The sequence below is a fragment of the Corvus moneduloides genome, chromosome 1 (genome assembly GCF_009650955.1).
Source record: "Corvus moneduloides isolate bCorMon1 chromosome 1, bCorMon1.pri, whole genome shotgun sequence".
NCBI lineage: Eukaryota > Metazoa > Chordata > Aves > Passeriformes > Corvidae > Corvus > Corvus moneduloides.
In genome coordinates, this window is record NC_045476.1 from 60557895 (window position 1) to 60571600 (window position 13706).

General features: G+C 41.0%; 1 protein-coding gene across 7 annotated transcripts in view; it reads right to left on the reverse strand.

Moving 5' to 3' along the window:
- DYNC1I1 (dynein cytoplasmic 1 intermediate chain 1) overlaps positions 1 to 13706 on the reverse strand; it is a 187519-nt gene that overhangs the window by 65093 nt on the left and 108720 nt on the right. For all 7 annotated transcript variants that reach the window (XM_032111659.1, XM_032111675.1, XM_032111649.1 and 4 more), the window contains 3 exons: positions 9783 to 9945; positions 8526 to 8625; positions 3464 to 3589 (listed from right to left, as the gene is read on the reverse strand). In XM_032111659.1, coding sequence (XP_031967550.1) covers positions 3464 to 3589; positions 8526 to 8625; positions 9783 to 9945 — 389 coding nt within the window. The remainder of the gene's footprint in view (positions 1 to 3463; positions 3590 to 8525; positions 8626 to 9782; positions 9946 to 13706) is intronic.

A 13706-nucleotide genomic window follows, 5' to 3' on the forward strand; every position in this document is an offset into this window, starting at 1 on the left:
TGCTTCTGAGACAACAATTTTTGCTTGCATAGGAAAACGAATGAAAAAATTGTCCAATCCCTCATTCTTCCCTGTTTTCCTATTTCTAACCTTGTGGTAAAGAGATGTATGATGAGCTACAGAGGAAAAAATTTGGGAGTCACAGCTAAAATACTGTCAGCACATGAAGCAGAAATATAAAAACCCAAAGAAGGGCAAAAATAAAACATGTAGAAAAAAAATATTCCATAGGAGGTGAGAGTAGAAGCCAGCAGGACTGTTTCATTTTAGAAAGCATCTGATAGAGCACATGGCAGTACACATGAATTAGTGACTAAACATGTCCACTTGGCTGATTGTCATTTTTCCTTTAATGCATAATAACTAAAATTGAACCCAGTATTTGTAGCACAACATGTTGTAGAGCTATGAAATTTACTACTACTTAAATTGTATTAATGAGCCAACAATTTCATATGACTTGAAATTGGGTAAGAATTTCATATTTACAGAATATACCACTCCTCACATTTGAGGACTGAAATCAAATATTTTGCTGACTGGAGTTAGGCAAAAATGTCCTTGCCAGTAGATTTTTACATCATTGTCTGTCATGGCTGATAGACAACTTTAGTTGAAGCTCCTTGGTTCTGGCAACTTTCAGCATTTCACATTCTCCTATGTTAGATTAAAAACAGTCCCAGAAAGAGGTAAAGAAAATGAAGAAATTCCATGGTACTCATCTCACCTAAATCTGGATAATATATCAGGAAAGACAGGAAAACATTAAGGGTTCTAGCTTCAAAAATTTACCAAATTAGCACAATTGGTATCTGAAGTTCTCCCTGCTGCATTCCAGCCAGCTCTTCAGCTGTCCAGAGATGCTTCACAGATCTATCTCTATTGATGTTACCAGAATTCCTGACGTGAAATTTCTTAGCAGTTTCTCAGAAATGGCTTCAAAAACCTATTTATTGATTTGATTTCTCAGAAGTGGCTTGCAAAAGCTCATTGACAGTCACACCTGAAATGAGTTTCTACTTCCTTGTATCTTGCTCTCTGAGCCCCAAAAATTGAAAGGAAAAAGGTGTATTAGTCAGCATCTGCAGGATTTATTGAGACCACTTTTTGCAGAAAGTCTTTAGGAAGGAAAATAGAGGCCTATTGTGGAAATTTGAGTACACTCAATTATTTGAGTACACTCAAAGTACTGTGTTTATCATATCTGGGCAACCTAGCTGTAACAATAAGGTGTGCGTTCATCTCTAGCTGTTGGGCTGGACTGTTATAAGGTCATGCATTTTGTGAAATAAAATTGGGCCTCTCTCTCAGAAGGCCTAGAGAAATAACTGGATCAGGACTGAATAAGGGAATGTTTCTGTAGCAAAATGGTAATATAAATGATATGGGGCTGACTAATAATACAGTCTGTTTCCACTAACAGAATAACATGATGATCTATAGAACTGAAATCCAGACTCTGAGCTAAGATGCTATTTTTTTCTTATTTTCCATCTGAGTCAGTTAGAACAAACCTGTGTTCAAGAGACCAAGTTGTGTACTTTTTGCTTCCCCATTTAATCATATGTGGGTATCCCCATCTGATCTGAAGATGCACAGAAGATATTCCACATCGAAAGCCCTATAATGGTGATTCAAAGACAGATCCAACTCATAATGGATTTAAATGCAAATTATCTATGGTCAGTTTGAAAAGAAAATAAGTAGTTCCCATGGGTAGAACTGATGTCCTTTAGCTGAAAGAGCATGAATCCAGGATACATGTGCAAGCACAGTGTCATATGTGTCTCTCAATTCACAGGTTTTAAAGTTCCATTTCTAAAAAGGGGCACATCCAACAATGTGAGGATTAGACAGAAGCTCAGCCATGCCAAATTCCTGGCCACCATTTTGTCCTATGTGTGTTTTTCTAATGGCAAGGGTAGCCTGTCTCATTGCTTTCCATGCAGTGAGTCATACCTCCTCTGTTTAAGAGTATCGAGATAGAACTTTAAATTAATGGAGCAAACTGTTATGTCTTTAGTCAATCTTCCTCTGTGTGCTTAGAAGGGCTACCCCAAATCTGCTCATTATCTTGCAAAATCAATCTAGTTTAAGGATTATTCTTCCTAGAAATGCCATTTCTTCTCTTGAAAATTTTGTTCAAAACATTAAGCAGCCATGTACATCATAGAAGAATCTGAACATGGGATCTGAGCTAAGGTCTTAACCAGTCTGAAAGAACACATTGGCTGCCGAATACGATATCCAGGCAAATACAAGTCCTCATTTCAAAGGTAATACACAAACACACACACATACATATATACACACGTACATAAATCTGTATGGCACATTTGCAGGCCTAAACTCCTTGTGAAGTAGTTTTTCAGCATAGCAAATTAGAAAAATATGCCCAGAATTAAAGGTTACTTAATCAGGTTGAAGCAGCAACTTCAATTCCGGCAACTCCCTCCCACTATGTTACATCTGATAATGTACCCAAGTCCAAACATAAACTTAGTTCAAAAAGATGTTTGGTCCTTGAATGTAAAATGACACTTAGCTTACACAATTAGACAGGTAATACATATCCTTCCAAGAGAAGCAATTTTTACCACAGAATTATCTGCGTTTTACTAATCTCTGATTGTTAAGTTTTACTTGCTGAAACTTTTCCATATGGCTTTTTGAATACCACTATCCTGTATTTAATTACTACAGAGGGATATTAATGAAGAGGTTTGAAATCTGGCCCAAGCCCTGTTCCACAGTTTGGACAGTTTCATGGAGATAGAGCCAGTGAGCTGAACACTTCTGTCTATACGAGGCTGTGCCACTTCACACACAAAAGCAGTGGCAAAAGAGGACTAAACAGACATACAGAAATAAACCACTCAATTATTTTGTAATTGTCCATGAACTTCTAAACCAGCGTGACTGTAAAGCAGCACTGAGTGAAGTGAAGCACTATTTTGCTGACCTAAAGGACAGTCAAACAGGAATTAGGAATTGGTGGAGTAGTTCTTGTAATCGAGATCATTTTGATCAAGCTGGAAGTCAGACGCATGTCCAAAAATGTGACGTTTACTACCCAATTTTAAAGGCAAAACATGATATTGAGCAGAACCAAGGCAAGGGTAGGCAGCTTGAGTGCAGAGGATGCGAGGAAGTTAACGTGGGTGGGAAAGCATGTGTAACTGCCTGGATGAGGAAGTGGTACACCACAGTTACTTCATAAGTGTGAGGGATTTATGAACTAAATCTCCTAGGGACTGTTTTAAATAGACAAAGAACGACATGCAGTCCTGACAGGCTTTTGTTGGAGAAGGCTGGTTGCCTTCTAAAAACACTGGACTGTCACTTGTACTTTTACTAAAAATGCCTATTTTTAACCTTAACCTTTTCATATAAACAGTGGGGAGATGCACTATGTAGTAAACTCTTTTGCCTAGCATATAACCAATGGCTTCCTCAGTCTTACCTGACAATGGAAAACATATTCTGGTGTGGTTTTCTTGAACTTCATGTTCCACACCAAGGCTACCCCATCCGGTTCATGTGGAGCATCTTCATTATTGTTATAAGATGCAACCATCAATTCAGGGTACTAGAAAGGAAAAGAAAATACAAATGAAATAACATGGATGATGAAAAACCTACACAAAATCATATGAGACAGAAATAATCTACACTAAACGTGCAATATCTGGTTTTAATTATTATACATGCTAGTTCAATCATACTATTCTGCTTCATTTTGGTTTTACATTTTACTCATCCCTAACATCCTTAAAGCCCCAGATACTTGCTCTCTATCAGTTATTCTCAAATATCACAAGGGCAATGTTATTTTCTGCAGGTAATTCTTAAGAAAAGACAACTAACACAATATTTATAAAGGGAATGAAAAGGAAGGAAGAGGGAAAATTTGAACGCTTGAATAATTTTAATGTATTTGCTTAACTATCTCTTCAGGGACAAACTGCTGTCTTAATTGATTTTGATAATAAAACACTACAACCATAGGGTTGACTTGCTTTTATTCTGAAATTCACTTTTTTTTCAGCATTCCTGAAAACTATTCTTTCTTATTTCATTATGCACTCTTATGCACTTATGCACGGAATCAACGTGAAAGCTCTTCTTGATGACTCAAATGGCAAACAAAATATTTTCTTCACAGAAGCTCAATTTTGCAAGATGCTGAGGTCATCTTGTAAAGCACAGGGTGACCTTGAATTCCACTGACTCAGTGAGATTGATGCAATAAGCACTTTAAAATCAGATCTACACTTTCTTGTATACCCATTATCCACTGTTGTATAGGAGTAGATATGGAACACCCATATGTATTTGCTTTGTTTATATATACCTATCTATATACACATAATATCAAACGTGAAAAATCAGAATTTCACACTGTCTTGATGACCTTGCATCATGTTAAAACATCATAAGAAGTACTAATTTATCCACAAAACATCAATTACTTTCTGTCTACATAGTAACTCCCAGTTGTCCACTCTCACATGTTTGACGCTAGGCACCTCTGGTAACCTCTGTCCTTCCCTCTATTTGCCCATTTAGAGGGATAGGGCAGTGGACATTATAGCATGTCCAGAGAAAAGCATGTGGCTTCTGCAGACCAACGAGTCAGCAGCTCAGGTTCTGCAAGACCTACATTCTCCTCCTGTAAACCAGAAATGCTTTCCCTCAAAATTTCTCAACCATTTCCCTCAATTTCTGCAAGTTATTGTCACTTTTTGTCTTTCCCAGGTAGATTCCTGCCAAGCCATCCACCACTTTACAAGAGAACAGTGAAGCTAGTAGATGCAAAGGAAGCAGGACAAAGAAACTGCCATTTGGGAGCTGTGAATTTGGTCCAAATGCACTTTAACAATAAAAAAAACCCAAACCATCACTCTTTATATCATTATTATTGGGGTTTGAAACTCTCTGCTCTCAAAATCCATTTGGAAGAAATAATGCACGCAGCTGTAACTTCTGCCACCAGCAGCTGTTACTTCCCACTTTCTGTACACTTCCATGGATAATGTATCAAAGAGCTGATGATTTTTCTATCCAAGCTCATCGCTCCAAATTAGCCTGGCCCCATGTGTGGAAGAATCAGCAATGACACATGGCCACCATAGCCTCCCTTTTCCCATTTGAAGGAAGCTCTGACTAGGTTGTACCTACATCCCTCCAGACCCTGGCTGCTGGCACACCTTGTAAGGACAATTCACCACCCAATTCACTTGCATGGGATTTAGAGGATGCAGTAGACCAACCACGTCTTCTCCCTCATCAAGACCTGACGGAGACCTGAGGGTGGATTAATCCCACACCTGAGATACCACCTCTCTGGACACAGTTGTGCCAACCATGCCCTCAACTGCTCTCATCCATCTCACCCCTCTCCTCTCCCACTCCTGCAACAGAGCTTACAACCACTTCTGAACAGCGAGCTCAGCTTCTCCTTTGAACCTTTTCATCCCACACTGGCCCATGTCCAAGTAAACAGAGTGTGCAGCAGGCTCTTGGCAGGCCATCATGTTTTGGCTGAACAGGTTGGGTACCATTCACACGAGTGGCTAAGCCTGCAGTCATGAAGGGGCAGATACCTGGGCAGGCAGAAGCAACAACCCCTCCTGCCAGCATGACTGCAACCAGCTAGGGTGTGTGACCTGCTCCAAAGTACCAATTCTGAAGCACTTTGAGGCTGCCTCATGCTCCTGGGAAGTTTAGTGAGCATGGTTAGCAGCACGTCTGGCCATAAACAAACACTGACTCAAATCTTGCTGGTCTATTGGTAGGTTTTGCAATCACTTTATGTATTTGACTGGAAACACAGTTTAAAATTTACACAGATGCTGGGGTCATAGCTAGCTGGGTTGCACCATTATGAGGCTTTTTGACCCTTAAAAAAACAGAGCTAAATGCAGCACCCTAAATCCTCTCTGCCATTGCACACTCCAGTGCTCCACTCAATCTACTTCCACTTACACAGTTTCAGTCCTCACCAGGTACCCAGATGTCCTGCAACTGAAAACAACATGACAACGGTGCTGTGCGAAACCTCATTCAAGGCTGTTGCCCGAGAGTCAAGAAAGACACATCACTATCCCCGAGACCATGGTTTTCTTGGCTTTAGGCTATCTAAGTTAGCTCCCCTCCCATGCACATAGTAAGGTGATATAATTCTTTGTGTTTACTCTCAGTCTGTTGGGCCTTTCCCTAAGATCCTTAAGCACCTAAGCCATTTTCCTGTTGCTCTGTGAAAGAATCAAGGGGCTAGAGAGTTAACTTGAAGGGTATGAATGGTCCCACATGTTTGAGACCATATTGTACATGTGACTGGGAACAGAATAACTTGTTTAATCGATGTATCAATGTCCTTTGTTTGATTAAGCTTCTATTTACCTCCAGGCTGTTTCGCAGCAGCAGTTTTATCGCAGAAAATTGAGCAATGTGTTCTGCAGTTCCCATGATTATTCAAGTTATTCTTTGGCACAGTGGACACTGTCATGTCCTGGAGCGTGTGTGAGCAGCAGAGCTAGTGGTTAGGTGAAATACCTCTGCCCGGCTCCACCTCCTGTCCCATGGATACAACTTAAAGCAGGAAAGCAAGGAGGCAAGTCCCTACTCCCAAGCTACTGTAGGGCAGCATGCAGAAGCCCCCCACACAGAGGAGCCCCTGCTGGGGTGCCAGGGAGCTGAGCATGAGGAGTTAACAAAGAGGAAGGCAGGCGGGGCCACCCTGGAACAAAGAGGTGGGAAGCAGAACATGCCTTCAAGCCCCAGGGGCTGAACAATTATATTTGGCAGTGCTCTTCTGAGGCGGCTTTTTTTCTTGCTGCCCTGGGAATACAGTAAGAGCTGCCTGTTAGGAAAATATCAGATAAGAATTCCATGTAATTTCCAGCCCCTGAACAAGTGAACAGTTTAAGATAAGTGTTTCCTCAGGCTTATATTTGATTTCTGTGGAAATCCATATGTGCTTAAAGGCCACCCACATCACAATAGTGCATACCTGTTGCTAGACTGATATTTTGTATGAAAGCAAAGGTATAAATCCTTCATTTCACGCATGGGGCACAAGATGGCTATTACAAGAAGCCTCTCTGCAGCTGGCTGTTGTGCACCCCCCAGACCTCCTCAGCCTACCAGCCACACTCACTGGGATCCCCCCGACTCTTCTCCTCTCTGCTGCCTCCACGTCCTGAGTGCAGTCAGCTGCCGCCTTGCCTGGGAAGTACCCAGAGGGATGGAAGCAGCTCTGCTGCCATTTCAAGGGGAAAGAGAGAAGCACAGATTCAAAGTCCCTGTGCTCCTTATCCACTGCCTCTCTCCAGTCTGCACACATCATTTATGTACTTGACCTTGACCACTTGCTCTGCTCATGTGCATATCTAATGTGGTGCAGAAAGAGCTGCTCCTTCTAAGATTAGGCAAAGCTTGTTCTTAACACTGGGCTGAACTACATCTATAGCACCTTTGCTGCCCACACCAGGCTGCACCAGGTCTCTGGAGACCCTGTGGCATGACTGAGGCTGGGTTTCGGGCCAAGTGGGCAGACTGGCTTGTGCTCGCATTTTTTAGCTCCATGTCCTCTTGGAGCAGTTTTGTTGCATCTGTATTGTGGATTTAGGAGCAGAGTGTCCTTGGTTCTCTCCACAGGGAAACCAGATGCTTTGCTCCAGGCCAGAACCTAGGAACAGGCTAACAATGATGAAACAGGACAAGGGGGGCTGGAGTAAAACCAGAACTAAATTAATTTAACAGGACCTGTGATGATGTCTGTGTGTGCTAATCCCAGCTCTCCAACAGAGTAACTAATTAACCTGGTTTCTGTACTTTGCTGATGTGACTGTATTGGTTTTGGAGAGTTTAAGCAGGTCTATCATCAATTTTTTTCTGCAATGACTGCCTTGCAGTGCACAGAAACTGGGTACATTTCAGGCATGTTGCTTTGGTATGCCCCAGGGCAGCTGCAGTCTCCTCTTCCATCACTTGAAGAGAGGACCCAGCAGTTTTTGAAAGACCTCTTTTCAATCTTTTCAAATTGTTCAGATACTTTCACCTTTTTATTTTTAGTATATTAGAAAAATTAATTTTATTTCTCACCATTATTTTTTGAATTGTATATACTACTATGTATAGTTACGCATATTTAGTAAATTAATTTTAGTTAGTTTAACTTTAAACCTTTTGTCCTAAAAATGTTTGCATGGGCTGAAGTAGTGAAAGGGAAAGGAAAAGTAAAGACTTCATCTTGGTAGGTTTGTTAACCTAGGGTTCAAACACAATATCCTGATTTTGAAGACCAAGTAACATATATAAAAAAAAAGAAGCTGACAGCTTCATTATTGTCCATTACTCTTCTTTAAAGAGAAATGTGCTTTCACTCACACAAGGCCCTGCTGTTATCTCAAAAATAACATCCTGCTCTGCATAAAGAAGAGCACACAGAGGCTGCCCATAAGTTTCACTGGGAGAAGTGGAAGTGATACGGAAATATGTCTCCCAACTTCACATCTTACCTGAAGAGACCAATCCATGCAGGTGACGACACGATGCTTTGACCAGTGCTCATCATAAAACTGCCGGTTAAAGGAAAGGTTGGCTCCTGCTTGAACATCTCTGTGTGAATTCAAACAAAGTGATAAATTTTCAAGTACCAGGGTTCAAATGCTGTGAAAAGCAGTGCAAAGTTTTCGACTACTTCTCAGATCTCTGCTCAGCCTGGGGAAGTCTGCCACCTTGATTTAATTGCTCTCACTGACTGTCTGGCTGAAAATGATGCAACAAGGAACACATTTTAGATCTGTTTCACAAAACCACATTTCTTAATTTCTCACTGCCTGCCTGACTCTTCTGGGTCACTCTGGGCTCTCTGCCCTCTTTGTCTCTCAGGATGAACCCAGCCCTGGCATTCAGTTCCCCCTTTTCTGAACCTTCACCTCCAAGCTATAACCAAACCTCTCTTACTTTTGACTCCTGAAATCTTAAAGGTACAGCACCTCCTCCCAGAGGTGGAGAGAGCAGATGCTGTGTGACACTGTAAGGACAGGCTGAAGTTCAGTGCTGGTCCAACACTGCCACACTGATGCACTCAGCTGGTCCATAGGGATGGTGTTCTGGGTTAACCTCCAGTAACTTCAGTGCAATACAGCTCCTGATTTGCCATGAGGCCTCAACAGATACATAGCTGTTACAACCTATGTATTTCCTCTCCAACTAACAAGTTTTACTGCTTTGCTCCCATATCAATTCTGAAAACAAAACTTGTCACTTCTTGTCTTAGCTGTTTAGATTGCAAATGTTTTGGGAGATCATAATTTTATCCCCACAATGCATGGTATAGTGGGATCCATTACAGACCTGAGGCAGTAGTAGAATATAAACAACACTAATTTGAATCTGTGAAAATATAAGCACACACATGTACACCACTGGAATGTACACGTTTACATGTACATGTGTATACACACATTTATCTATTTCAGTTATTTGTTCAGAATTTTAAATTTCACCCTAAAAATGAAACAAAAAATTAAACCAGCTGAATAATATGTCAAGTTAAAAAAAAAACCAAAAACCCAACCCCAGATCAGTCAAGCACAAAGCTATTTTACAATATAATTTCAGATGACAAAGTAACCCAGGCCTTCACAGAGAAATTTTGAGCTTTCCTTAGCTGTAAAAATGTTAAATTCTGTTTAAAGTTAAGGCTTCCTGTTACTTGAATTCTCTTTATAAAACTCATTTTACAAAAGCAAAAAAAACCCCAAACTGACCCATCTTTCTCTTCTACATCTCTGCCACTGTAGTCAAAGAAGATGTCTGAATCTTCAGCCAAAGCTCTCTCAATTACACGTATTGTGCGGTCAAAAAATATCAGGAATTCTTCTGAATGGAGAACTTGTTGCTTTTCTTCTTCTGTCAGTTCTCTAGGAGGAGCTTGGAAAATGAAAAGATATAGTTAGGAGTATGACATTTCACCCCTTTCCCAATGAATCTACATCTTCAGTGGGTTTCTTTTGACATGAAAGCTTGCTGTAGCAATGTCAGGAGAAAAATCAAAGCTTTACTCTTAAAATCATGACTAAGAAGTTTTTAATATGTCTAAACATACTCCTGTATATTCCCAGAATGTAGCCTCTACATAGACGAGATCCTATATCTAATGTATTTATTATTCTGAAATGGAAAATTCTTAAACCCCCCAAATTAAATAAACGCAATGTTCCTATTTCAGGAAATGGCCATGACTGACATTTAGGCAATACCTAACTGGAAAAGCAGAACACTTATGTAACAGAGGACCTGTCAGAGGAGCTGAAGATAAAATAATCTTCTTAACTTATACTACAGTTCTTTGTATTAAAAGGGCTCACATAATCTCTCCCTTCACTTCTTCCAATTTCTACTTGGTGTCACTGATAAATTCTGTCTTTTCTTCAGAGCTTTTGTGAAGTAATGAACTGAATAACCAAAGATATTCCCTGAGGCAGAAAAACTGAAAGCAACCAGCCAACACCAGTTTCTTTAAGGCAGCGTTATTCCTTGCAGAGGAACCCTAAGACTCAGAGCAACAAATGTCACTGAGCCATGGGCAAAGCTGCCCTGGGAGGGGGAGGGGGTGTCTTGGGCAGCAGTAAGAATAGCATGACCCCCACAAGATGAAGTTGATTCTTTGCATGTACACAGAGATGATGAACCTTTACTTCCAATATTTCCAGTTTGGCCCTTCATTTGAAAAATACTATGTTTATAGAATGCACCAATGCAACGTCTCCATCAGTTTAATCACCTGTTGGTAAATTTTAACTCAAATGTGAGAATCAGGGGGAATGAAAGTTGAGATCCTGCTGTTACTACAGTACAAAATTCTATTCTCAATTACACTATCAGGGTCATATTGATATTGTGGCAATATTGTGTATCGATTATGCATTTTCCCACATGTGCTTTTGAATCATCATTTTGGTTATACTTCAGAATTACTTGTATTTCAAGAAATGACACTAATATCTTTACAGTTACCCCAAACCAACCCTGCAACTAGCCTGAATTCCGAGCATAAAAAGCTCTGTTGACAGAGAATTTTGTTCCAAATTTATAATTACAAACACAAGCAACATATCATAAACAGATTTATTGCAAAATTACAGAGAGTCCTATGTAAGAGTTTAACAAGTGATCAAGGGTCTCCTACATTTGGCTTTACACTATAGATTTGAGGTGTTTACCTGCGAAAATGACCTTGCAGTCTCCCTAGGCCATACTGGGTTAAAACATCAGCAGCCAAAAAGGGAATTCAGCAGTTCAGAGAACACCCACTATAGAGTGAAGTTTAACTCCCAGCCCTGCCATACATATCTCAATGTTTAATTAAACAGTGAGTGACACAGTTTCAAGCTGCAACTCAAAATGATTTTCTAGTTTCTCTGCCGTGCCACACAGTTGCTTTCAGCGATCAGGGAGATGTGGCCCCTGCTAACCATCTGATTTTCCTGCGCTTCGCACTGGATTCATGCACTCCAGTGCCCGAGTACAATGACACGACCAGGCCCCAGGGCAGGAACTGATGGGAAGGCACAGCAGCAGGCAGGAGGAGTGTCATGGTCATCACTCCTGCAGTACTCAGCTCCCCCTGCTCTCAGAGTTGCTGCGATTGGGAGAGGCTGCTATCACCACACTTTGCCTCAAGTTTGCCTCAAGCGGTCAAAGTGTTAGCTCTGAAAGACAAAATCTCTGCACTACACCTGAGCTAAACAGAGAGGGTAGGAGGAGCAATTTGGCCCTCAGGAGACCGAGCAGCTAAGAAGCTAGAAACGCTAGCCTTTGATGATCTCCTGTGGCCTTGGCCCTATGTTTCCTACCAAGTAGGTTAGTGGCTCCTGTGGAGCTCCACACATCCAGAGAATATCTGCATCCCCCCACATGGTCCCCCTGAGTAGCAGAGCGACAATTACCAAGCAGGAGCACGATTTGCCCCTAAATGCTTTACACAGAAGCAAAGCATGTGGAAGGAAAAGAATGACTAGCAAAAAGTACAGCTTGACCTATTGCAGCATCTACTGCTGAATAGTAATTGGCACTGAGGGAACTCATCTGGCAAGGAAGCCTGTAATGAGGCAATATCCCATCGTCACCACTAAAGCACTGCTTTCTGAGAATCAAAGACAACAAGCATGACAATGCAGCAAAATGGCATAAAGAGGGGGAAAATAACTGCAAAGGCAACTGGAAAACTCATTTAAAGCTGCTCCAAATGGTAAAAATTATTTTCTAAATCAAATCCTCTCTACAGCTTGGAACATAAATTTATTACTCAGCCATTTGCTGACTATAACTGCAAAGCAAATACAACCCAAAATCAATAGAAATGGAAAGGCAAAAAATAAACAACTTGGGAGCTGTGGAGTGCTCACAAGCAATGGTGGCACACATGATTGTAGTTCTACCTCAGCAAAATCTCCCTTGCAGTTAGCAATGATCTGTGGGAGGCCAGCAGTCTATTAAACCATCAGGAACACCTTGGCTAAAGTTTTTAGGGCATAAATCAGCTTACCTCATTCATCTGACTGACACACCAGATGCCCCCTGGCGAAATTAAGCTTCATATTTTAGCCTTATTTTCTTCTTTCATTCGGCTGCCTCTGAAGTTTTATTTGAGGCAATCTCTTCTTACAAGAATGTTAACATCATTACTTTTTCCAGTCTAAAACATTGCTATAACTACTGTAAATACATGAAATATAAGCAAAAAGCCCCAAACAGACAGGTTTGCTCTTTCAAATACGGAGGTTTTCTAACCATTTATCTTTCAGAGCCATTTCAATTTTCTCCTTGTTCCTTCTCTCTGTCTGTCCATTACCTCAAATAAAATAAAAAGAATCCATGTAATTTTCTGCAATTTTTCTTCCGATCTGGGAGCTTACAGTGACTTTGATCTCAGCTTTCAAGAGACACAGGCTCTCTTCAAGGAAAACTGAGAAACTTAAGTAGCTGATCAAAGAGGTTTTTTGTTTTGTTTTGTCACAGAGACCTATGTGATATGACAATATTTTCAGAAATTCCCTGCAAGAATACAGCATTTGTCATCAAGTATCTGCTCTCACTGGCATAAAACCCAAACCAACCACATCTAACCTTCTGTGCTGAACAAAGCCCAGTGCAGTGTGTAGTTTACCACTGCTAAATGTTACATGCTTATTGCCTGGAGTGCAATGAGAACTCCTGCAAAGGAAGCTCCATAGTTTGCTCGTTTTGACACCACAGCTTCCTAAGGAACTGTTGTGCCTGTGCTCTGATCCCACCTGGAGGAGCTGAACCCATCTGTGGCCCTGCACAGCTCATGGCAGCAGGACCCATGGTGCAGCCACCAAGTCCTGCCTAACAGGACCAGCAAGCATCCCATCTGTCCACGAACACACCAAGACGTCGATGGGATCCTGCACCCACCAGCAGCCTGCTCTCCAAGTGGCTCTGGGGCTATGATGTCAACAACATGTATCAAAGAAGCCCTGTGTTCATGCTGATGTATAATACTGTACAAAATAAAATGGAATTTACATTTAAAATTAAATTGCTGTACAGAGCAATATATGCACAGAGGACACCACAGGGAAAGAAATTGTGAGGTGTATCTGTAATGAAAGATATTATATACTTGTGCTGGAACAGGAAGGTCTAGAATATGAAACAGTAATTGA